The sequence below is a fragment of the Schistocerca gregaria genome, chromosome 1 (assembly GCF_023897955.1).
Source record: "Schistocerca gregaria isolate iqSchGreg1 chromosome 1, iqSchGreg1.2, whole genome shotgun sequence".
Classification (NCBI taxonomy): Eukaryota; Metazoa; Arthropoda; class Insecta; order Orthoptera; family Acrididae; genus Schistocerca; species Schistocerca gregaria.
Genome location: NC_064920.1, coordinates 764,671,256 through 764,697,740, shown reverse-complemented (window position 1 = coordinate 764,697,740; position 26,485 = coordinate 764,671,256). Strand labels below are relative to the sequence as shown.

Genomic DNA, 26,485 nt, shown 5'->3' with positions numbered 1-26,485 from the left:
CAAGTCACTTCCTGTTCTTCAAACAGTGTCACCAACATTCTTACTACATGTTACAATCGTACAAGATTATGCTTAACAAAAACTGAAATACTGATTATTCTAATACAAGTGTTGTAGTATAGTTAACTCTGTAAAATATACTCACAATTGTACCACGCTGAGCTCCATGTCAGTAAACTGCCTTTGCAAGTGGTTTATCTATGAGTGACAAACAGCAATTGCTGTCAGCTACACTACTGAAACATTATTATTGACATAAGGGGCTCACTTTCATGCCACACCCTATATCAATTGAGCAATGATGCACAGTCTTGGAATATTCTGTATTTGCATTGTAGAACATTTGCTCACAACTGGAATGTCATTAACAATGTTGTTCTGCATAATATATTTCAAGTATCACAAAAAAATTTCATTAAATCATTTTTCTGTAATAGCGCTTTAGTTTCTTCTTCCCAGTTTTTTGAATTGAAATTCCGTGGGCTGGGATGTAGAATAGTAACAATCTGTAACACAAATAGATGATCATGAAGGAAACCATCATTCAGTTTGTGAGGATGGTTAAATACAGCATGTGTTAATTTGCAGTAAGTACTGGTACAGTGCATATTAGTACACATCACCTGGCAGTAATTGTTTCATATTTAACTACACTAGTAGCATACCCCACCCTCCAAAACTAAAAAAAAATGCAAAGGCAAATGTACTGTAGTTTCAACTCTGCATGAGACACTCATTAAAAATAAGGATGTAAATGACAGATTATGGTAATGAGGTTAAAATGCAACATCAATATTTAATGAAAGTGTATGAATGCATGCTAACTAGTAAGTTCCATTTATGGTCTTATGATAAATTTTGTCCAACTGAGATCCAAATCTTCATTAAGTAGCATTTTTTTTTTTTTTTTTTTTTTTTTGACAGGACTAAGATGAAAGAAAAATTTAGACACAAACATTACTTGCGATTTCACAACTAACAGGTTGTCATTTAATTCATGCCAATAACATTATTTCAGGCCAACAGTGTCCTAGTTTTCTCAATAAGAGAACATTAGAATAATTCCACTAAGGAAAGTATTCTGTAGACTAGATTATGGCTGGAGATATTTCCTTTAAGAAATTGAAGGTGTTGGGGATGCAAAATGTTCTTTATGTATACTCTTGTTGTACGAGAAGCTGAGACATGTGAATTTTTCTTTTAGATGTATCAAAGTTACCAATTTAAATCAATTTCACTACTGTGCCAAATTTAGGTACACAATCATAGGTGACTAATGACTTTGACCTTCCATTCAATAGCCCAATTCGTGTTTCCTCTGCAGTGGATTTACATTTTTGTGAGACAGAAGGGTATAATAGCTTGTTAGATAATAAAATGCTCACAAGAGTCCTTTATGTTTCTAGGATGGCAGCAACAGTTAGGTTTTTCTTATGAAAAATATGAAACACAACCAAAACAGTCTCTATGAAACTCACAACCTAATAACACATATTACATCAGATTGAAATCCATGTGAGCCTGTTGTATGTAGCAATCACTGAAAACAGACAATGGAGAAACGGACAGCAATCGATCGTGAAATCCATTGTTTTTATTACAGCAGATCTAGATTTCAACTATCACATAATCATCTTCAGTGCATATAACAGGTGGCATTAGTTCAAAGTGTCACTTAGTAAACAACACTGGTGGTGTAGAGTTTACAGGGGTCTAACGAACTATGTGACACTTTGAACTAATGTCACCTGTTGTTATATGCACTGAAGATGACTATGTAATAGTTAAAGTCTGCATCTGCTGTAATAAAATGACAGATTTTGTGATCAATTGCTGTTCTTTTCTCCATGGCATATATTATCTCTCATAAATGAAACTACTACCAAATGAAGATAAGAAAAAGTGTGCTTACTAGGGAGCAGACAGACAGATAAAAGATGGCATATTTTGAAATTAAACAGAAATATCCATCAAGATGTACTACCAATGGAATGTGACAGGACAAGCAATTTCTTGCTTATCTACACTCTGTGTGGAATTAGAGTCAGTTGCTTTTGGTTATTTTAGTTATTCATTGTGAGAGATCATGGGCCTTCAAAAACAACTTAAACTGAAACTCATGAATTTACCCATGCCAGTAAAATTCTAGCTTGCAATGCCATTAAAGGATAGCAATATCCTTATAACCTACATCTGCTGTTTGTGAGTGACTGTAAAGTGAAACAGTGCACAAAATCAGTATTCATCCAGTAATGAACAATGGCATTGACCTGTTGTGTGTATGTTCTAAATGACAGTAAAACCAAAGATGGGACCTTACAAACTGATACAGTTTTAAGAAGGCAAACTGTGTTTAACAAGAACAGTAGTTGCAGTAGTTCATTAAGAATATGAAGGCTTCAATAAGTTAGTGCTCTTGGTTATCCATTCCCATATGCTGCAGAAATCACTTATATCACAGAAACAGCAACCTCACTGGAAGAGTGCTACAAACTCCATGTTGCAAAAAATAATCTTTCTTCCATTTCCTATGCTAAGAAGTAGTAGGTGTTAAAACTTGACACAACATGATATGAGCAGGTGTGGTCAGCAAACAAAGTTCATTAAAATGTCTCAGAAATGACCCTTTCCAAACAAATTCACATTCTAACAAATAAAAGTGTGGGAATTCACCATTCCACTGTACCAAACTGCAGCAACAGCATACACCCATAGACACTGCTTCTGGCACCACAGTAACTGTATGACAGACACGGTGCTCCATGTCGATATCACATGTCACCTCTGAACCAGCATTCGACAGCCTTCTTCCTGCTTATCACCTTCTCTCTTCACTCCTGCATATCTATGTGTTAATTGTAAATCATGACAGAAACAGATGGCTTGCCTTTGTGCAGTGAGTATCACTCACTAATGAATTAAGGAAAAGCACGAAGAACACTGTATGTTATCTGTGCTGCTATACATATTATCAATAAATCAGTTTCAGCACAATCTTGAGGTATGGCATGGGAATATGTTCTGAACTCGATCTGAGTACTGTCTTAACTCGAAATACGCTCCAATGATCTGCACAGAGGCAACTGCAATCTCATATACTTCTGGAAGTATTTGGCTTCCAAACAAAAATTCAATAGTCAGCTGTTGTATAAATCAGCACGTTAATGCATTTTTAATGTATTGTAACAATTTTGAATTAAAATATTGTACCTCTGGGAATCAACAGCTTCCAGATGCTTAACGAATGTAAACATGCTCCATAATATACTGTAATGCGATGTTTCTTTAATCATGCGACTAATTTTGACTAAGTATCATTGTCAAGAACATTTGTAACATCTGTATTTCATGTCATTTTCAAATCACTGTTAATTACAAGTAAAAGTAGCCATATTCCATCATTTTATTAGAGGTAACTCCATGTTGTTGTACAAAGAGCAAAGTTCAGAATATGATCTTAAAAGGTATCACTGTGGTGTGGATACTTTTGTAAAATGATGGAATATGGCTAATTTTGACTTGTAATTAAGAGTCATTTGAAAATGACATGAAATACACATGTTAGAAATGTGTTTGACAACGACGATTAGTAAAAATTAGCTCATCACACTATTAAATAGACATCGCATTGCAGCCTACTAAAGACCATGTTTAAGTTTATTAATCTTGAATTATGTCATTCTGTCAGTCCTCATAATTTACTATAACTGTTTGTCCAGAAAAGCTTATTAAAAATATGTAACTGATTTTACAGTAGAATTGATACCTAGTTCCTTCCTCACCCACCACACCTCAAGTGACAGGTGATATGGTTCAGCTCCTGGGGGCTGCTTGTATGTCTGTGCTAATGCAGCTCTGCCTACTAGTCTGCAACAAAGCTTCCTGTGGTTTAATTTATTCCTTAAGCAAATACAACAAATGCACATACCATGTGAACAAAAAGTCACAAAGGCAACCAAGCTGCTCCAACTCCTGTCAAGTGGAAAGCCAACTAAGGCCATCATGCCAGAAGAGCATATTTTTTTCAGGCAATGAACCCAAGATGTCTGCCTCTGTACTGAGCAGTCACATGTTTCACAGCCATGTAAAGAACCCGTATTCAATTCCTGACACTTCCAGGTCTGTTTCCTCAGTGGGAAATCCGGTATGGGGTGCCCTCAATCAGCCTTGTAAAGCTAACTGTAGAGCTGCTTGAATGAGAAGTAGCAGCTCCAATGTATAGAAAGCTGACAATAACTATAAGAGCACCAGTGTAACCTCATATGCACACAAATGATGCCATATGGCAAAGGATGATAAAGAAGCTGGTTGGCACTTGGTGTTCAAAGTACCTAAGGAAAGAATTACTTGTGTCACTATTTCACTGTACAACTGGAGCTTGCTTTGAGCAAGTTTAAGGCAAGCAAACTAACTGACCTCAATGATCTAAGAATGTAGAACATTTGAATTTCAGTGCTGTTTCTGTGACTTGATTTCTACAGTTGAACAACTAGGCCAGTTCTGAGGAATGCTTAACCTGTCAAAGAAAATTAAGGTCACACTTGCCCAAACCCAGGCAAAGACACAAATGACCTGAAGATTTACAGACTAATCTGTGTTTCATCTTCTTTACAAAATGCTGAAGAGAGACCACTAATGAGGTTGACGAGGAAGCCTGATGATGACTGATCCATTACTGACTTTTTCCCATCATAATGAGAAGTTCTATTACAATACACAGAACATGTAATTATTTATAAACTACCCTTTTATGATACCATATATCACCATCGTTTTTGCAGGAAGGTCTGCAAGTTCACAAAGGACTTTAATTTCATGTAAATTGTTAAGAATCACCTTAACAATTTAAGATTACTCATACAGTGCAAAGGACAAAGGAGCATTTGAAGAAGACACATAATTGAGTCTCCAAAGGGTATTCACCTAAAGTGTAAGATTTTGAAGAAACTAAAATTTTCATGTATGTGGATGATGAGCTGTAAAAGATCAGTGAAGCAATTTTGAAAGCAATGAGTGGAAGCTATGGAAAGCCTTGATTCTCTGCCTGCCTGTTAAAAGAAAAATCAGTTGAAACAACAACCAGTCAAAAAACAGACATATGCGTAGTATTTAAAAAACAAGGCAGCCACAAGAAACTTGCAGATTAGCTGTGAAAGAATTCAGCTGGAACATCACACAACTCCAAACACTTTGGACTTAGCTTCATCAATTTGATACAAGATAAAGTATATACAATGCACAGTAGTACAATGTGTAGCAGTAAATATTAGTTCTACAAAGTTTATGCAGTACATAATAATACAATTAAAAGTAACAGTTTTTAAAAGTTAATGTAATAATCTGGTAAATCAGTTTGTTTCTAATGTTCGCCGGTATGAGGTACTTACAGAAAGTTGCACATGTATGTTGAAAGTGTGAATTATGACTCATTTTATAAGTAGAAAGAGGCTTAAAAGTTCCTGTACCTAGCTCTATTTGATGGAGAAGAAGTCAAGAGATTTTCCAGCAGCAAACTTCCTGTAAAGAAGAGGGGCTGCAAAATTCCAAGTAAGTCATCTCGTAAAGAAGTGGAATGTGATTGGGGAAATAAATCAGTATAACCCACACTCACACTTTAAGTCATCAGAACATTAGAATGCATGTATCACAGAGATGCTACGGGAACTAAAATGAGAATCCTGGAGGGAAGATGACATTCTTTTCACAAAATGCCTTAGAGAACATTTAGAGAACCAGCATTTGAAGTTGACTGCAGAACGATTCTATCACTGCCAATGTACATTCTGCATAAGGACCACAAAGATAAGATAATAAAAATTATGGATTGTATAGAGGCATCTAGACCACTGTTTTTCCCCCTACATTTGTGAGTGAAACAGGAAAAGAAATTACAAGTAGTGGTACAAGGTACCCTCTGCGATGCACCATGTGGTGACTTGTGGAGTACATATGTAGATGGAGATGTAGAATTTAGGATTCATTTAGGCATTTTGCTTACAAGATTTGTACTGTTCCACATACTTTAACTTTGGGTTGTGTCTCCAGTTGTCACGCCATTTCACTCCCACACTGCAATGCAGCTGCTATCTGTACTACAGGAAAACTGTCTGCAGGAAACCTGAAATATGTACTCTTTTCTGACAATATGCCACTTGATTTTGTTGTTGTTGTTGTCCTCAGTCCTGAGACTGGTTTGATGAAGCTCTCCCTGCTACTCTATCCTGTGCAAGCTTCTTCATCTCCCAGTACTTACTGCAACCTATATCCTTCGGAATCTGCTTAGTGTATTCATTTCTTGGTCTCCCTCTATGATTTTTACCCTCCACACCTTGTTGCCTAATGCTCTCATTATGGTAAGGCACGTGTAACTTACCTTTTGATGTCCCAACGTATATGATGGATAAGATTTCAGAGATGACTAGATTAAGTAAGCATAATGGAAGAAGTGGAAAATGAATTCGTAGGACAACAATCAGGGCAAAATTCAACAATGCTTTAAACAACTTGAACAGCAACAAAGTGACAAACAGATAACAGACCTGCTGAGTTGTTAAATAATGCTGGAGATAAGGCAACAGAACAACTGTACAGATTTGAGAGCATGTGCTGTCAAAGATGGGATACTACCAATGGAATTAATTTAGAAAGCCAATGACTGTCTAAATTGTAGAACCTTAGCATTTCTACACTATCCTTCAAAAATTATTCTCAATATTGTTAAGAAGCACTGAAAGATTAACCAATATTTAGGAAACAACGAATTTTGAAAGGAAAATGAACCAGGGATGGCATCCATTGATTTTAGAAAGAAGACTTAAGATGAAGAGGAAAACAAGTGCTGCACAGTATACTGGAAGAAACTGTTAGGAAAAATGAATAAAACTGGAATAGACTGGAGGAATAAAAGGCTGATTCTCATTCTATATAAAAATTAGAGCACAGGTAACAATGGCATTGAACGAGAGGCTAGTATAAAATGAAGTATCCAACAAGGTTGTCTTCTCTCTCCATATTTATTTATAAAAACAGCAATACAAATGATGAATAATGGCATATAAATGATCACAATTATTAGTGAAAAAATACATTGTATTTAATTTCCAGTCTTAGCAGATTCTGAAAAGGACTTTAGCTACATGTTAAAAATTTCGTCACGTGCCTTGGGCAACTAAAATCTGAAAATAAGCACAAACAAGACTAGAATAATCATGATGGATAAATTGAACAAACCAGGATGAACAAACATTAACATATGAAATACACAGTCTACAGACATTAATATGACCACTGCGTATTTTCAGTGCCAATGTGGAACAACCACTCCCAATTGGCAGGTGGCAGCATTAGCAGTGAAGTGTATATAAAGCACATCCTGGGATGCAGAAAACAGTGCAGTCATTGTCGCAATGCAGAAATGGAGTGACTCATCCGGTATCCAAAAGGGCAGGATCATTTGATTTCTGGCCAAAGGTTGAAGCATTTCTGAAATGGCTAAGTTTGTAAACTGTTCGTGTGCTGCTGTGGTTAAAATATACTGGGCACAGCAAAATGGCACTATCCAAAACTGGTGCCGAGGCAACTGTAGCACACCATGGGCCATATGTCACAGAGGAAGACTGCACTGTAGTTACTGTAGTTCCTTCTCTAGATTGTCGCACTGATGACAAAATGGTAGATATCAAAATAGACGACAGAGGGATAGAGAAACAATTAGAATCGCTCAAAAGAGGAAAGGCCGCTGGACCTGATGGGATACCAGTTCGATTTTACACAAAGTACGCGAAGGAACTTGCCCCCTTTCTTGCAGCGGTGTACTGTAGGTCTCTAGAAGAGCGAAGCGTTCCAAAGGATTGGGAAAGGGCACAGGTCACCCCCGTTTTCAAGAAGGGATGTCGAACAGATGTGCAGAACTATAGACCTACATCTCTAGCATCAATCAGTTGTAGAATTTTGGAACACATATTATGTTCGAGTATAATGACTTTTCTGGAGACTAGAAATCTACTCTGTAGGAATCAGCATGGGATTCGAAAATGACGATCGTGTGAAACCCAGCTCGCGCTATTCGTCCACGAGACTCAGAGGGCCATAGACACGGGTTCACAAGTAGATGCCATGTATCTTGACTTCCACAAGGCATGTGACACATTTCCCCACAGTCATTTAATGAACAAAGTAAGAGCATACGGACTATCAGACCAATTGTGTGATTGGACTGAAGTTCCTAGATAACAGAACGCAGCATGTCATTCTCAATGGAGAGAAGTCTTCCGAAGTAAGAGTGAATTCAGGTGTGCCGCAGGGGAGTGTCATAGGACCGTTGCTATTCACAATATACATAAATGACTTGGTGGATGACATCGGAAGTCCACTGAGGCTTTTTGCAGATGATGCTGTGGTGTATCGAGAGGTTGCAACAATGAAAAATTGTACTGAAATGCAGGAGGATCTGCAGCGAATTCACGCATGGTGCAGGGAATGGCAATTGAATCTCAATGCAGACAAGTGTAATGTGCTGCGAATACATAGAAACAAGAAATAAGAGCAATTTATTAACAAACATTCACTTTCATGTAGAAGCAAGAAATAAATTATTCAGGACCTATAATTAGAGCATTTTAAGCTATGATATGAAGGGTGGATTTTGGGAAAAACAAGAAAAGTAAAAATTAGAAGCAACAGAAATATAAATATGGAGATGAGGCATAAATACATCCTAGACCGAAGGAAAATCTAACGAACAAATACTAAAAGAGATACAGCACGAATTGTTCCAACTTTTACACATTTATCGGTTTAAATCTGCTAAGTAGAGCAACTTGACATTGAGAAACTTAACCACATAATGTTTGTAAACACTACTTGATGGCCAATATCATGCCAATGTCATTTTTTTCCATGAACATTTTTTCATAAAGCATAAATCATTGTAATATTATAAATATATTGACGCAAAATTGGGTGTGAAGTAACATTGTGGACAGAGGAAACTTGACAAGAGCAATAAAAAATGTTGTAAATGGTGGGAAAACGTTAATACTGAGAATGTAAAAGTGAGGTTATACTGTATCTTGTTGATTCCCACTCCTTCAGTCAAGCAAATAACTTATTAAACCATAACCTTTCAGCATTGCCATTATGCCACTGTCTGAATACCACATCTAGAAATCATGGTAGTAAGGAGACAAAGTTTATTACACAAATAACTCAAGAGTTTGGTACACAACAAGAATTCTGCAGCATAAACATTAGTGACAGGTGAATTCACAACTGAATGGAAACATCCTTAAATCTCCTTTTACAGCATGTATTGCCAGACTACTTACAAGGGAAAGTTCCCATCGCACCCCTTTAGATTTAGTGGCAAGATGGCCCAATAGATAACCGGTCAAAAACTAAACACAGATCAGATGTGAAAACAGGAAGAAGGTGTACTGAAGTATGGAAAAAGAAGAAAAATAGAAAGAAGAGTCTAACATCAAGATGTGGAACATCGGCCATTTTCAATTGCCATACTGTTGTGATTATGCGGTTAGGATGTTTGACTGCAAAGGGGGAGATCCATGTTCACACCTCCCTCATGCCCCATTTTCTTCCACAACGCCCCCCCCCCCCCCCCAGACACACACACACACACACACACACACACACACACACACACACACACACACACACACACACAAATTTATGAAGTTTGTCTCATCATTAACGTGTCCATTCACTGTATCCAAATTTGTGTCTGTACTACAGTGTACAGTCTGTTTACAACAGTAAAGTTTAACGAAGGGATCTCCAGACATATTTATCTTCTATTTGTTCTACACAAGCACCACTTGTTATGATTCTTACATTCTGTTTCGGAAGTTTGGACACTAATTCCGTTGTTGTAACATAGTTCACGCCTGTTTGTTTGTTGCTTTCATTTCTGTGAGAGATCTATGAAGCTCACCTGTTCTTACTTTATCACATTTACCTGCAATGGTAATATATTCTTACCATATGACTGACATTCTACAACCAATGTGTGGCATGACAATTGCCAAGACTACAGAAGGAGAACAGACATGTCCATGACCAGACAGTCGGATCATAAACTTGTGAACAACAACAACAACAACAACAACAATAATAAATATGGGATACGAGGAAGAGTTGAACATGGATCTCCCACTTGACAGTCCAACACCTTGACCACACAACCAATCTTGGACTGTTCGCTGTTTCAATTTTGCATCTTTTTTCACAGTTCAGTACACTTTTTTCCTGTTTTCATGCTTGATCTGTGTTCAGTTTTTGACTCACTGGATCATTTGACTATCAAATCAGGGAAGAGGGGAGTTTCCCTGGTCAGTTCCAACTCATGAAATGGTGTTAATGCAAAACATTTAGCTCAAGGAATTGAGGGGGATGCGTGACATCCATATTATACTTTAAATTGTTGATAGATAGTGTCAGCAGTGAAAAGTTAATATTTTCTTATACATCTAACTGTTTTGGTAGTGTTTTAATTTGCTACAAGATCAAGATGAAATGAATTCTTAAACTGATTTGGTTTCCTAATTTATCTATACATTACTTAGCTAGTAATGCACCTTTATGTGGTTCAATCCATTTGCTTTTGTCACAGAAGCAGCACTCTTCTCAGCATACTTCCCAACTGCAATTATTGTATCCACATGTAACAGATCCAGTACTTTGCAGAATGCTCTCTCACACAGGGAATCTATCATCTTGCGATCACTACTCTGAAAATAAATTAGAACATATTCTTAAAGAGTGCAGAGTAACAATTACTACTCAGTATCCATTTTTCACTGTGGCTATAGTACGAGTATACAATTAGGAAGCACTTACAATTCCTGTCTGTTCTCGCATGACAGCACTCAGCATGGTCCTTAGTGTCCACACAATGTTTACATTCCCAGATAATTAAGATATATAAGAACAAACCAATAATAGCTTATAGTGAATGTTACTAATAAAACAGCAAGGTGATTAAAACAGCAAGATGATTAAAACAGTGTGTGCATAAAAACTGCTGTAAAACATACAAAGAAGAATTAAAATAATTACAATACTTCGGAGGTACAGCGATCCTGATCAACACATAAGGTTCTCCTTTCAAAACCCTAGAGGAGCAGCTACAAAGAAATAAACATCCAATAGCTGTTTTGCAGTCTTGAAGTCACCACTGAAAATAGAGAGTAAATGCCTCGTAAATCATGGGCTGCTCCCTTATTGTAAAACTGGGTGCACTTAAAATTTTTTGTATACTGATTTTTGTGTTTCATGATACACAAGCAATACATATGAATCAGTTCCTCAAATTTGAGGTTACAGCTTGCAGACGACCTTAACATTTTGCCACTGCAGATACTGTACAAGCAACCTGTGTTGCTACAAATTCCCATATGCTCGGATTTCAGCAGAGAGTCATTTCCTCCTCTGCTAGATTGCTGTTCTTAGATCAGAGGTGGTATAGACAACACCTAACATATTTATATTGAAACCAACATCTCCATCAGCTGACAGATAGATACCAAATACAACCATCTTACAGAGTAAGTCCAGTAGAATTTATTTGGTTTCTTGACTAAATGTTCCTTAGATATAATTACATAGCCTTACTTTCATCTGTCCATGCAGTGGAAGTAACCTCAAAACTTGTTTTTCCCTAATTTTCAATACTGGCAGCAGTTTCCCCACCAATGACATACAAAGAAATGTGTACTAAGGAAAGGAAGAATCTTAATGCAAACAACTACACAACAGCATACCGAAAAGAATTTTGCAAACATGTTTTGACACTGAGGCTGCACATCTCTGAAGAAAATACCAAAATGTTCTGCAAGTCACATCATGGAGGAGATGCCTTCAGGGATGTGGATCGAGTCAAGTTGTACCTTAGTAGGGACAAGCAACCACTACCAGTTTATTATGTAAAGTAAATTACTAATAAATTGCAACTAGTACTAATCTACCCAAACCAAAAATTATGGAAATTACTTCTATATTATTTTAAATACGTATATTAAGAGAAAAACAGCTACTTTGAAAGAAGCCGCCAGACTTCTGCCTATACTAACTATAGCCGAGTCAGCGTAAGTTGATTCTTGACAGTTTCAGTGGGCTGGGCACAACAACTTTACAGAGTTATGTCAACCAATAACATAACACAATTTTGCAAATGTGTCTATGGGAACACCTCACTGTTGTCAACTCTACAGACAGCTACTGTTTTTGCCTGCAACCATTAGCACTTTGCAGTTGAAAGACTGCACTGTGAGCTGTCAGGAATCGTCTCTTGTCATCTCAACTATAGGCACTTTTTTTTTCACCCATTACTTTAAACAAAGTGTAACTTTACACAAACCACTATCAGCTATCTATATACTATACTGACAAAGATGGGACCTAGCTAATGGAAATATTAAGGTGGTGGTGATTTTACATTCCTAAGTGACTAATGAGGTATTCTTTTACTTTATTTAAAAGTTTTTGGGGATTTTCAATTTTCTGCATTATATCTACTGGCAACATGGATAGTCTTTCGCACCAGAATATAAAACTCCATTCTGAGCCCTAGGCAGAGATGCATAGTCAATTGGATATTATTTTTACTCCTTCTGTTGTTGTTGTTGTGTATTACTGAGGTTATAAATTGATTTTTGTTACCAACCAAAAATCCATTAGGGAGTATATGTAAGTATCAGAATCTGTAGTCCCTCTACACTTCTGCAGACTAAACACTTCTTTCACCTTAGCTACAATGTGCAGAGAGATTCTGACACAGGGCAGACTCAGTGGAAGTATGCACAGTGTGTTAGCAATGCCATCTGCAGGTCAAGACAGTGAGAAAGATTTCTGAGTGCAAAGCCAGTAAAACTGAGCTCTTTGGCTAACTTATACACATGCTGAAGCCACCTCAGTTTACTATCAATCTACATGCCCAGGAACTTTATATAAGAAGCATCAATCAATGTACCCCCATTGACATATCCTTCTTGTACTTACAAGTCATTCTTTTTTTCTTTATTTTTATTTGTTTGGAGCTGCATAACATGAGTTTATGTACTAGAGTCTCACAGCAGCGTTAGTGTAGATTTATTTTGGCCTGTTATCAATATACCGTACAACCCCACTTTTATGTTCCCGGAATTAACTTTTTCGCACCATTTACGAATTTTTTTTTTATCGTTCCCTTCAAATTTCCTATGCTCACAATGTTAATTCACACCTGTTTTTATGTTAACATACCAGTAATTTTCCCGCGATTTACATTTTATGAAACAATATTTGAGGAGGAAAAAAGAAGACTGGCGTGATTGACATAAAATGACACAGGCACTTTGTTTGTCTTCAAGCAGTGTTTACACACGTTACACGTTTAACTTTCTTGACACCAGGGTGCTCCACTCAGTAAATCTTAAGTCGGAACAAACCGTGATTTGTATCCTGCCGCTGCCAACCACAACTTGGTGTGGTCAATAATGGGAGTAACTGTTTCAATAGTAGCTGGAAGAATGAGCAACTTCTGAGGAACATTCATTTGTTTCGAGTCGACACCAACTTTATCTGTCAGTACTGTGTGCTACAATAAGTAGTACCCTTACTTTATTGTATCCGCATCATTTAAGTGTTAACTTCACCCTGTAATAATGATCACATACAGAGGATATCCATTTTCCAGTATTTGTAACTTGTTAATATACAGTAGCTTCCTTTATGGATTGTAAACGCATTGTCCAGTGTTGTTGGGTGTCTAAGGTTGGCAACGCGACTAGTCTGTTCCTACAACCAAAGTAAGTTGATTTCAGTCGAAACAGCTACTCTCAACAACTGCAGTGCGTAGAGTTTGTGTGTATCGCATAGCACGTTCATAGCCTTATGTGAAGTGATCGAAGTCTGTGGTTAGTTGTTTCTTTCACGTTGTTGTTTTCTGTCGCAGTTTTAAGATGGAAAACTGCCAGTACTGCCAAAAGAGATAGGATAATCCTTTCTATGGAAGAAACAGTCAAAATGCTGGAAAGAGTTGAAGCTCACTGTGGAACCCATGTTGCATTAGCGCAGAGTTACAAAGAACATTTCAGGCAGCACGTGCATAGAATATTCCAATAAACGGTGTGATGTTGCACAAAAAGGCGCTGAAAGTTGCCAATATACTTGGGATCGAGGACTTCGCAGCATCAAACAGGTGGACAGATAGATTCAAGAAATGGTACAATGTAGTGTATAAAACTGTAAGTGGTGAAGAAAACAGTGTGGACATAAAATCTGTTATGGAATGGCAGAGTGGCAGGTTACAAGAGCTTTTGAAACAGTATAAACCACAGGATATCTTCAATATTAACGAAACAGGTCTCTTTTACAGCGTATTGCCAAATAAAACGCTTGCCTGTAAAGGTAAAAATTAGCATGGAAGTAAACAAAGCAAAGTTCGCCTAACAGTAATGTTAGGCACGAACGTGCATGGTTCCGAAAAAATTAAACTGTTTGTGATTGGCAAATCTTTTTTAAATCTGTTTTAAAAAGTCAGCATTATTTGAAAAGCACTTACATTGTCTTGATGCAAGAAGGGTACTCACAACAGAAAAATTCTCCTGTTGTAGGAATGCACTGCGAGGCACAAGGTTAAAACAGAAACTAAATGAAACAACACTATAAAAGACATTAACAGGCATAGGATTTAAAAAAAATATCAGCAGAATCTAATGTCCTTAGACAGGTTTGCCCAGTGGATAAAACGAAGAACACGAGCAGCTGCTCCTGGGTCATCCGCTAAAATGGCATCCAGAGTACATGGCAGGCCAAGATCAATGCGCAGTGTATTAAAAGTTGGACAGGACGTTAAAATGTGGCGTACCGTTAGCAATTGCTCACATGGGCAGAACAGAACCGGCGCAGCCGTCAGCAAATGGCGATGGTTGAACCGGCAGTGTCCAATTCGTAACTGGGCCAAAACGACCTCCTCCTGCCGAGAAGGGCATGAAGAGGTCGTCCAAGCCTTGGGAAGGGGTTTCAAGGCCTGAAGCTTGTTGTCTGTAAGTGTAGCCCAATCGGCATGCCACAGCGATAATATGCGCTGACAAATGACCCTGCTACAATTGGATGAAGGGACACAATAAGAATCTGTCCGAGGCTGGAGGAGCGCAACCTTGGACGCGGCATCTGCAGCTTCGTTCCCAGGGATACCGACATGGCCAGGAACACACACAAAGGTAACCAGAGAACCGTCGTCCGCCAGCTGCTGAAGAGAGCGTTGGATCCGGTGCACGAAAGGGTGAACTGGATACGGGTCACTGAGGCTCTGGATGGCGCTCAGGGAATCAGGGCAGATGACATAAGCAGAATGTCGGTGGCGGCAGATGTAAAGAACAGCCTGGTAGAGGGCAAATAGCTCAGCTGTGAAGACCGAACAATGGCCATGGAGCCAGTATTTGAAACTGTGTGCCCCGACAATAAAAGAACACCCGACACCATCATTGGTTTTAGAGCCATCTGTATAAACGAAGATCATATTAATGAACTTCGGACGAGGTTTGACAAAACGGGAGCGGTATACCGAAGCTGGGGTAACCTCCTTTGGGAGCGAGCTGAGGTCAAGGTGAATGCGAATCTGAGCCTGGAGCCAAGGTGGCGTTTGACTCTCGCCCACTGGAAAGGTTGAAGGGAGTGAAAAATCAAGGTGTTGAAGGCGGCGACGAAAGCGAACTCCAGGGGGTAGCAGGGCAGAGACATACAACCCATATTGATGGTCGAGAGAGTCGTCAAAAAAGGAACGATAAGATGGGTGGTCGGGCATTGACAATAGCCGACAGGCATACCGACAAAGCAGTATATTGCGCTGGTAGGTTAGTGGCAATTCACCGGCTTCAGCATGAAGACTCTCGACGGGACTAGTTTAGATGGGACTAGTGTAGAATGCTCCGATCGCATGACGTAAACTCCAATGTTGTATAGAGTTGAGGCAGTGTAGGATGAACGGCCGTATACAAAGCTCCCATAATCCAGCTTTGAGCGGACGATCGACCGATATAGGTGAAGTAGGACAGTTCGATCCACTCCCTACAACATACTGCTGAGAACATGGAGGACATTTAGAGAACGGGTACAATGGGCAGCCAAATATGACATGTGGAGACCAGCTAAGTTTCCTGTCAAATGTAAGACCGAAAAATTTGTTGTATCCACAAATGGGAGAGCAACGGGACCGAGTCGTAAGGACGGTGGGAAAAACTCTTTGTAGTGCCAGAAGTTAATACAGACCGTCTTCTCAGCAGAAAAACTGAAGCCATTGGCGACACTCCAAGAGCAAAGACGGTCAAGACAACGCTAAAGACAGTGCTCCAGGAAACATGTATGCTGCACGCTGCAATATATGGTAAAATCGTCCATAAAAAGGGAGCCTGATACATCAGCTGGGAGGCAATCCATTATTGGATTGATCGCTACGGCGAAGAGAGCAACACTCAAAACTGAGCCCTGTGGCACCCCATTCTCCTGGCGAAAGGCGTCGGACAGGACAGAACCCACAAGTACTCTGAACTGTTGACCCATTAAAAAGGCACGAATGAAAAGAGGGAGGCGACCACGAAGGCCCCATGTATGCATGTTGCGGAGAATGTCCGCCCTCCAACAGGTGTCATAAGCCTTCTCCAAATCAAAGAACACAGCTGCGGTCGGGTGCTTCCGCAAGAAGTTATTCATAATGAAGGTCGACAAGGTAACCAGGTGGTAAACAGCAGAGCGGCGCCTACGTAATCCACATTGTACATTGGCAAGTAGGCATCGAGATTCGAGCAGCCAAACCAAATGAGTGTTAACCATTCGTTCCATCACCTTACAGACACAGCTGGTAAGGGAGATCGGTCGATAACTGGAAGGCAAGTGCTTGTCCTTTCCTGGCTTAGGATTTGGGACAACAATAGCTCCACGCCAGCATGTGGGAACATGACCCTCAATCCAGATGTGATTATAAGTATGAAGAACAAAACCTTTATCTGCAGGGGAAAGGTTCTTCAGTATCTGAATATGAATAGAGTCAGGCCCTGGAGTGGAGGGTTGTGACCGGGCAAGTGAATTTTCGAGTTCCCGCATGGTGAATGGGGCATTAAAACTTCACGATTCGAGGAGCAGAGATTAGGTTGCCTTGCCTCCTCTGCCTCTTTTCAGGGGAGGAAGGCAGGGTGGTAATGAGCGGAGCTCGAAACCTCTGCGAAAAAGCGGCCGAAGGCATTGGAGACATCCTGAGGGGCCACAAGGACGTCATTCGCAACCGTCAAGCCAGAAACTGGTGAGTGGACTTTAGTGGCAGATAGCTGGCGCAGGCTACCCCAGACAACAGAAGGAGGAGTAAAACTGTTGAAGGTGCTTGTGATAAATGTTACCCCCGGAAAAGATCCTTGTAACCATTGATGCCACTTCCTTATACACAAATAATCCGCATGTCCAGGGCCTCGCTGCGATGGAGCACTTTCTTTCACGCCGATCACCTGCCACCCTACCTAAAACCTCTTTCCTCATTACTTTAGCCAGCTTCATCCTGACCCACAACTTCTTCACTTTCGAAGGCCAGACATACCAACAATTAAAGGGAACAGCCATGGGTACATGGATGGCCCCCTCGTACGCCAACCTATTCATGGGTCGCTTAGACGAAGACTTCTTGGTTACCCAGGCCTGCCAACCCAAAGTTTGGTACAGATTTATTGAGGACATCTTCATGATCTGGACTCACAGTGAAGAAGAACTCCAGAATTTCCTTTGGTTCCATCAGATTCACCTGGTCCTACTCCAAATCCCATGCCACTTTCCTTGACGTTGACCTCCATCTGTCCAATGTCCAGCTTCATACGTCCGTCCACTTCAAACCCACCAACAAGCAACAGTACCTCCATTACGACAGGTGTCACCCATTCCACATCAAACGGTCCCTTCCCTACAGCCTAGGTCTTCGTGGCAAACGAATCTGCTCCAGTCTGGAATCCCTGAGCCATTACACCAACAACCTGAAAACAGCTTTCACATCCCCCAACTACCCTCCCGACCTGGTACAGAAGCAGATAACCAGAGCCACTTCCCCATCCCCTCAAACCCAGAACCTCCCACAGAAGAACCACAAAAGTGCCCCAATTGTGACAGGACTGGATCAGACTGAATGTGGCTCTGCAGCAGGGATACGACTTCCTCAAATCCTGTGACCCGGAAGGTGTACATGATCAAAGGCAGAGCCACGTGTGAAAGCACCCACGTGATTTACCAACTGACCTGCCTACACTGTGAAGCTTTCTATGTGGGAATGACCAGCAACAAACTGTCCATTCGCATGAATGGACACAGGCAGACAGTGTTTGTTGGTAATGAGGGTCACCCTGTGGCTAAACATGCCTTGGTGCATGGCCAGCACATCTTGGCACAGTGTTACACTGCCCGGGTTATGTGGATACTTCCCACTAACACCGTTGTTGTTGTGGTCTTCAGTCCTCAGACTGGTTTGATGCAGCTCTCCATGCTAATCTATCCTGTGCAAGCTCCTTCATCTCCCAGTACCTACTGCAACAACCTACATCCTTTTGAACCTGCTTAGTATATTCATCTCTTGGTCTCCCTCCACAATTTTTGCCCCCCATGCTGCCTTCCAATGTTAAATTTGTGATTCCTTGATGCCTCAGGACATGTCCTACCAACCGATCCCTTCTTCTAGTCAAGTTGTGCAGCAAACTTCTCTTCTCCCCAATCCTATTCAATAACTCCTCATTAGTTATGTGATCTACCCATCTAATCATCAGCATTCTTCTGTAGCACCACATTTCGACAGCTTCTAATCGCTTCTTGTCTAAACTATTTATCGTCCATGTTTCACTTCCATACATGGCTACACTCCATACAAATACTTTCAGAAAAGACTTCCTCACACTTAAATCTATACTCAATGTTAACAAGATTCTCTTCTTCAGAAAGGTTTTCCTTGCCATTGCCAATCTACATTTTATATCCTCACTACTTCGACCATCATCAGTTATTTTGCTCCCTAAATAGCAAAACTCCTCTACTAATTTAAGTGTCATTTCCTAATCTAATTCCCGCAGCATCACCCGATTTTGCTTTTGTTGATGGTCATCTTATATCCTCCTTTCAAGACACTGTCCATTCCATTCAACTGATCTTCCAAGTCCTGTGCTGTCTCTGACAGAATTACAATGTCATCGGCGAACCTCTCACATTTTATTTCTTCTCCATGGACTTTAATACCTACTCCGAACTTTTCTTTTGTTTCCTTTACAGCTTGCTCAATACACAGATTGAATAACATTGGGGATGGGCTACAACCCTGTCTCACTCCCTTTCCAACCACTGCTTCCCTTTCATGCCCTTCGCCTCTTATAACTGCCATCTGCTTTCTGTACAAATTGTAAATAGCCTTTCGTTCCCTGTATTTTACCCCTGCCACCTTTAGAATTTGAAAGAGAGTATTCCAACCAACATTGTCAAAAGCTTTCTCTAAGTCTACAAATGCTAGAAATGTAGGTTTGCCTTTCCTTAATCTATTTTCTAAGATAAGTTGTAGGGTCAGTATTGCCTCATATGTTCCAATATTTCTACGGAATCCAAACTGATCTTCACCGAGATCAGCTTCTACCAGTTTTTCCACTTATCTGTAAAGAATTCGCGTTAGTATTTTGCAGCTGTGACTTATTAAACTGATAGTTCGGTAATTTTCACATCTGTCAACACCTGCTTTCTTTGGGATGGGAATTATTATATTCTTATTGAAGTCTGAGGGTATTTCACCTGTCTCACACATCTTGATCACCAGATGGTAGAGTTTTGTCACGACTGGCTCTCCCAAGGCGGTCAGTAGTTCCAATGGAATGTTGTCTACTCCTGTGGCCTTGTTTCAACTCAGGACTTTCAGTGTTCTGTCAAACTCTTCACGCAGTATCGTATCTCCAATTTCGTCTTCATCTAGATCCTCTTCCATTTCCATAATATTGTCCTCAAGTACATCACCCTTGTATAGACCCTCTATATACTCCTTCCACCTTTCTGCTTTCCCCTCTTTGCTTAGAACTGGTTTTCCATCTGAGCTCCTGATATTCATACAAGTAGCTCTGTTTTCTCCAAAGGTCTCTCTAATTTTCCTGTAGACTGTATCTATCTTACCCCTAGTGAGATAAGCCTCTACATCCACACATTTGTCCTCTAGCCATGCCTGCTTAGCCATTTTGCACTTCCTGTCGTTCTCATTTTTGAGACGTTTGTATTCCTTTTTGCCTGCTTCATTTACTGCATTTTTATATTTTCTCCTTTCCTCAATTAAATTCAATGTTTCTGCTGTTACCCAAGGATTTCTACTAGCCCTCGTCTTTTTACCTACTTGATCTTCTGCTGCCTTCACTACTTCATCCCTCAGAGCTACCCATTTGTCTTCTACTGTATTTTTTTCCCCCATTCCTGTCAATTGTTCCCTTGTGCTGTCCCTGAAACTCTGTACAACCTCTGGTTTAGTCAGTTTATCCAGGTCCCATCTCCTTAAATGTTTGCAATTTCTTCAGTTTTAATCTACAGTTCATAACCAATAGATTGTGGTCAGAGTCCACATCTGCCCCTGGAAATTTCCTATTATTTAAGACCTGGTTCCTAAATCTCTGTCTTACCATTATATAATCTATCTGATACCTTTTAGTATGTCCAGGATTCTTCCATGTATACAACCTTCTTTTATGATTCTTGAACCAAGTGTTAGCTATGATTAAGTTATGCTCTGTGGAAAGTTCTAACAGACGGCTTCCTCTTTCATTTCTTATCCCCAATCCATATCCACCTACTACGTTTCCTTCTCTCCCTTTTCCTACTGTCAAATTCCAGTCACCCTTGACTATTAAATTTTCGTCTCCCTTCACTACCTGAATAATTTCTTTTATCTCATCATACATTTCTTCAATTTCTTCATCATCTGCAGAGCTAGTTGGCATAAACTTGTACTACTGTAGTAAGCATGGGCTTCATATCTATCTTGGCCACAATAATGCATTCACTATGCTGTTTGTAGTAGCTTACCCACACTCCTATTTTTCTATTCATTATTAAACCTACCCCTGCACTAAACCTATTTGATTTTGTGTTTATAATCCTGTATTCACCTGACCAGAAGTCTTGTTCCTCCTGCCAGCAAACTTCACTAATTCCTACTATATCTAACTTTAACCTATCTATTTCCCTTTTTAAATTTTCTAACCTACCTGCCCGATTAAGGAATCTGACATGCTACACTCCGATCCGTAGAACGCCAGTTTTCTTTCTCCTGATAACGACGTCCTCTTGAGTAGTCCCCGCCCGGAAATCCGAATGGGGGACTATTTTACCTCCGAAATATTTTACCCAAGAGGACGCCATCATCATTTAGCCATACAGTAAAGCTGCATGCCCTCGGGAAAAATTACGGCTGTAGTTTCCCCTTGCTTTCAGCTGTTCGCAGTACCACAACAGCAAGGCCGTTTTGGTTAATGTTGCAAGGCCAGATCAGTCAATCATCCAGACTGTTGCCCCTGCAACTACTGAAAAGGCTGCTGCCCCTCTTCAGGAACCACACGTTTGTCTGGCCTCTCAACAGATACCCCTCCGTTGTGGTTGCACCTACGGTATGGCTATCTGTATTGTTGAGGCACGCAAGCCTCCTTCCCTCTTTCCTGATGAAGCAACCGTTGGTTGCGAAAGCTTGAATTTTGTGTGTATGTTTGTGTTTGTTTGTGTGTGTATCAACATGTCAGCGGTTTTGTTTAGTAAGTCACATTATCTTTGTTTTATGGTCGGCCCGCTATATGGCGCTGCCATAGTTCAAACGGATATCAACTGCATTTTTTTAAAAATAGGAACACCCATTTTTTAAATTACATATTCGTGTAGTGCATAAAGAAATATGAATGTTTTAGTTGGATCACTTTTTTCGCTTTGTGATAGATGGTGCTGTAATACTCACAAACATATGGCTCACAATTTTAGATGAACAGTTGGTAACAAGTATGTTTTTTAAATTTAGATACAGAACGTAGGTACGTTTGAACATTTTATTTTGGTTGTTCCAATGTGATACATGTACCTTTATGAACTTATGATTTCTGAGAATGCATACTGTTACAGCGTGATTATCTGTAAATACCACATTAATGCAATAAATGCTCAAAATGATGTCCGTCAATTCCAATGCATTTGGCAATACGTGTAACGACATTCCTCTCAACAGCAAGTTGTTTCCCGTCCTTAATGTTCGCACATGCATTGACAATGCGCTGTTGCATGTTGTCGGGCATTGTCGGTGGATCACGATAGCAAATATCCTTCAACTTTCCCCACAGAAAAAATTCCGGGGACCTCAGATCCGGTGAACGTGCGGGCCATGGTATGCTGCTTCGACGACCATTCCACCTGTGATGAAATATTCTATTCAATACCACTTCAACCGTTATGAGCCGGGCATGTTAGAAGTACATCGCCATTCTGTCACGCAGTGAAACATCTTGTAGTAACATCGGTAGAACATTACGTAGGAAATCAGCATACATTGCACCATTTAGATTGCCATAGATAAAATGGGTGCCAATTATTCTTCTTCCCATAATGCCGCACCATACATTAACCCGCCAAGGTCGCTGATGTTCCACTTGTCGCAGCCATCGTGGATTTTCTGTTGCCCAATAGTGCATATTATGCCGGTTTACGTTAGCGCTGTTGGTGAATGATGCTTCATCGCTAAATAGAACGCATGTAAAAAATCTGTCATTGTCCCGTAATTTCTTGTGCCCAGTGGCAGAACTGTACACTACGTTCAAAGTCGTCGCCGTGTAATTCCTGGTGCATAGCAATATGGTACAGGTGCAATCGATGTTGATGTAGCATTCTCAACACCGATATTTTTGAGATTCCTGATTCTCATGCAATTTGTCTGCTACTGATGTGCGGATTAGCTGCGATAGCAGCTAAAACACCTACTTGGCCATCGTCATTTGTTGCAGGTTGTGGCTGAAGTTTCACATGTAGCTGAACACTTCCTGTTTCCTTAAATAACGTAACTATCCAGTGAACGGTCCCGACACTTGGATGAATGTTATCCAGGATACCGAGCAGCATACATAGCACATGCCCATTGGGCATTTTGATCACAATAGCCATCGCAATTGGTAAACGGTCCATTTTAACATGGACAATGTATCACGAAGCAAATACTGTCCACACTGGTGGAATGTTATGTGATACCACGTACTTATATGTTTGTGCCTATTACAGTGCCATCTATCACAAAGCGAAAAAAGTGGTCCAACTAAAACATTCATATTTTTTTACATACTACACAAATATGTAATAAAAAATGGGAGTTCCTATTTAAAAAAAACACAGTTGATATCCGTTTGACCTATGGCAGCGCCATCTAGCAGGCCAACCCTAGCGCCATCTGGTTTCCCCCTTCAAGCTAGACGAGTTTCATTCTCTGTAGATTTTTCGTTTGATGCTTATTTCGTGAGATATTTTGCCCGGTCACTATCAATGGACCACCCTGTGTGTGTGTGTGTGTGTGTGTGTGTGTGTGTGTGTGTGTGTGTGTGTGTGTGAGAGAGAGAGAGAGAGAGAGAGAGAGAGAGAGAGAGAGAGAGAAAGAGAGATTGTAAAGTGCGTTAAATATGACAACACTTCAGATCAATCTGTCACTGCAGCCTTTATTTCACGCTCACTGGCTTAGTCAGCTCCCAGCCAAACTAACATTTCAAATCATTGTAGACATCGGGGTTACGACAGAGATCGGTCTGTATCCACAGCCAAAATTACAGTGAAGGAAAACCATACTACAGTTAAGCATTTTAAGCACACATTTAAAAAACATTAATGTGCCAATTATATTTATTATACTGACCTCTAATTTGGTTGGTCTAAAAACGTGACATGAACAAAAGGGTACAGTAATTACTACTTTCTGGCAAAAAAAATCCAAAATTGTGGGTTGTTTTAATTTTCAGAAGGAGATTTTCACTCATTCTGGAAACATCCCTCAGGCTGTGGCTAAGCCATGTCTCCGCAATATCCTTTCTTTCAGGAGTGCTAGTTCAGCAAGGTTCGCAGGAGAGCTTCTGTGAAGTTTGGAAGGTAGGAGGTGAGGTACTTGCAGAAATAAAACTGTGAGGACAGGGCGTGAGTCATGTTTTAATTTTGTCTGATAAATTTTTTCGATGTGGTTTTCAAGTTTGTAAACACAAAGGAAAAATGTCATTAATGTCTGCAGCTGAAATATATTTTTTAATTGTTTCCACTGCTGCATTAATAACTGCAAATGAGAGAACCTCATTGTTCTCACCACTGTCTCTGTCACTTTCTGCATTTTCTTGTGTGTGAAAGTCAGTAACGTCATCAATAGAAACACTTTTCACAGCATCACTGTCAATGTGTAAGAAATCGTGAACCGGATACTGAAGTTGCAGCTTTTCCCAAGGTGAACCAAGCAGTTTTTCACCGTTGTCACTAACACACATGTCTGGTGCATCAGATCCATTTCTGTTGTTGGCTTCAATGAGTTCCGATTTTCGAAAGCAATTGGAGATAGTGGCTGCTGTAACTTCTGTCCATGCCTTCGCAGTATAATGCAAAGCATCTAAAATTGACACTTTAAAGGAGGCTGGGTCTTTCCCAACTTCCATTAAAGTTAATGGCTTCTGCACAATCACCTTCCTATAGTTTGTTTTGAAGGCATGGACGATACCCAAATCCAAAGGCTGTAATTTGCTTGTGGAGTTTGGTGGTAAAAACTCTAATTGCACGTTACATAGCCTTATATTTCTGGGATGCGCAGGGCAACAATCCCCCCTGTGGGTCCGGGGGTTAGAATAGGCCCGAGGTATTCCTGCCTGTCGTAAGAGGCGACTAAAAGGAGTCCTTCCCCTTCAAGGGGGTAGTTTGCACTTACGTCCAGAGACGGACGGTTCCATGACTTATATTTATGGTCATTTTGGTTTTTCACTTATTCTGGTTTCCTCCTTCCTTTGTCCTTCTCCCTCTCACTGTATTCCTTACTTTTTACCTTGCCTTCTACTTCTTGCCTTCTTGTTCCCCTCTGGTCTCCGCCTCGGCGTTCGAGACAGTCTGTCTTTTCTCTCCCTCTCTCCCTTTTTTTTTTCTTCTTCTTCTTCTTCTTTCCTCCCTGTGCATGCCTGAAGGCCGACCCATGTGTTTGCACGCATAGCCAGTGACGGGGCAACGCGTAATTCCCCGCCCTGGGTAGACAAGTAAGGCACGCACGTACCCCCTGGAAAGGCCAGGCCCAGGGAGGGGTGATTGCCTGAGCTGACACCTTCCGAACATGCCGATTGGTCCCTCCGTCCGTTTCTCGGGAGGTGTGACCTGAGGTGTAAACATTCACCTAAGGCAGGAGTGCCCTCTGAGAGGGTCCCCACAAGGAAGGAGCGCGCCATCGGAGATGCTGGCAATCATGGGGGGATTCCTTTGCAATGGATTTCTCTTCTTCTTGTCTCTCAACTCCTGCCCAAAAACGGAAACTTGACCAGCCAACAGTGACAAAAGTACTACCGCCTGCCCCAAAGTTCCTCGTAGTTTCTAGATCTGAGGACGGAAAGGATTTTTCATCTGTCAACCCTTTCGTTATCCAGAAGGGCGTTGATGCATAGCCGGTACTGTCAAGTCTTGTACCAGGATGCGTAACGGTGCCTTGTTGTTAGAAACTGAGAGCGCCTTTCAGGCACAAAAACTGCTTCAGGCCACACTCCTGTACAAGTTCCCTGTCCGGGTGGAGGCTCACCGCACTTTGAATTCGTCGTATGGTGTGGTATATACTAGATCGATTGACTGACAAGGAGATTCAGTCTTTCCTCGCTGAGCAGGGCATGACGTCTGTCCATAGGGTCATGAAAAAGGTCAACAATGATCTTTTACTGACTTTTACCGACCTTTGATAGTGTTCAGCTGCCATTGTGCATCAAAGCAATCTACGAGGTTATTTCTGTTCGCCCCTATGTCCCGACACCTACGTGCTGCTACCAGTGTCAACATTTTAATCACACTCGCCAGTCTTGTTCTAATGTGGCTAAATGTGTCACTTGTGGCAGGGACACCCATGAAGGTGACTGTCCACCTCCGTCTCCTCGTTGCGTGAACTGTCAGGGTGACCATGCAGCATCCTCCCGCGACTGTCCCATCTACAAGGATGAACGCTGTATACAGCTGCTCGCAAGCTCTTTGCTAGTAGGAAGGCCACGCTGCTCCCAGTGAGGAAATAGAGTACTGTCCTCGCCTCTCCTCGTCGGACTACCAGGGAGGTGGCGACTCAGACATGCGATCTGACCTTTAGCACTACGGTTGTCTGTTCGGCCAGTGCTAAGATCGACCGGTCAATGTCTCCTCTTCCTCCCGTCACCCCTAAGACTCAAACACCTTCCTCAGCTTCTGCCAAGACTAAGACCCGGAAGTCAGATGCACGGGCCTTCAA

At 40.7% G+C, this 26,485-nt stretch overlaps 1 protein-coding gene across 2 annotated transcripts in view; it reads right to left on the bottom strand.

Annotated features, from left to right (window-relative positions):
* Positions 1–304: 304 nt before the first annotated feature.
* Positions 305–26,485, bottom strand: part of LOC126268120 (single-strand selective monofunctional uracil DNA glycosylase) — a 54,047-nt gene continuing 27,866 nt past the window's right edge. Inside the window, exons 3-4 of one of the 2 annotated variants that reach the window (XM_049973649.1) lie at positions 10,593–10,745; positions 305–506 (exon numbers count right to left, since the gene is read on the bottom strand). In XM_049973649.1, coding sequence (XP_049829606.1) covers positions 393–506; positions 10,593–10,745 — 267 coding nt within the window. In that variant the 3' untranslated portion in view covers positions 305–392. Of the gene's footprint in view, positions 507–10,592; positions 10,746–26,485 lie in introns of those variants that run through there. The other variant, XR_007549092.1, reaches the window with a different exon arrangement.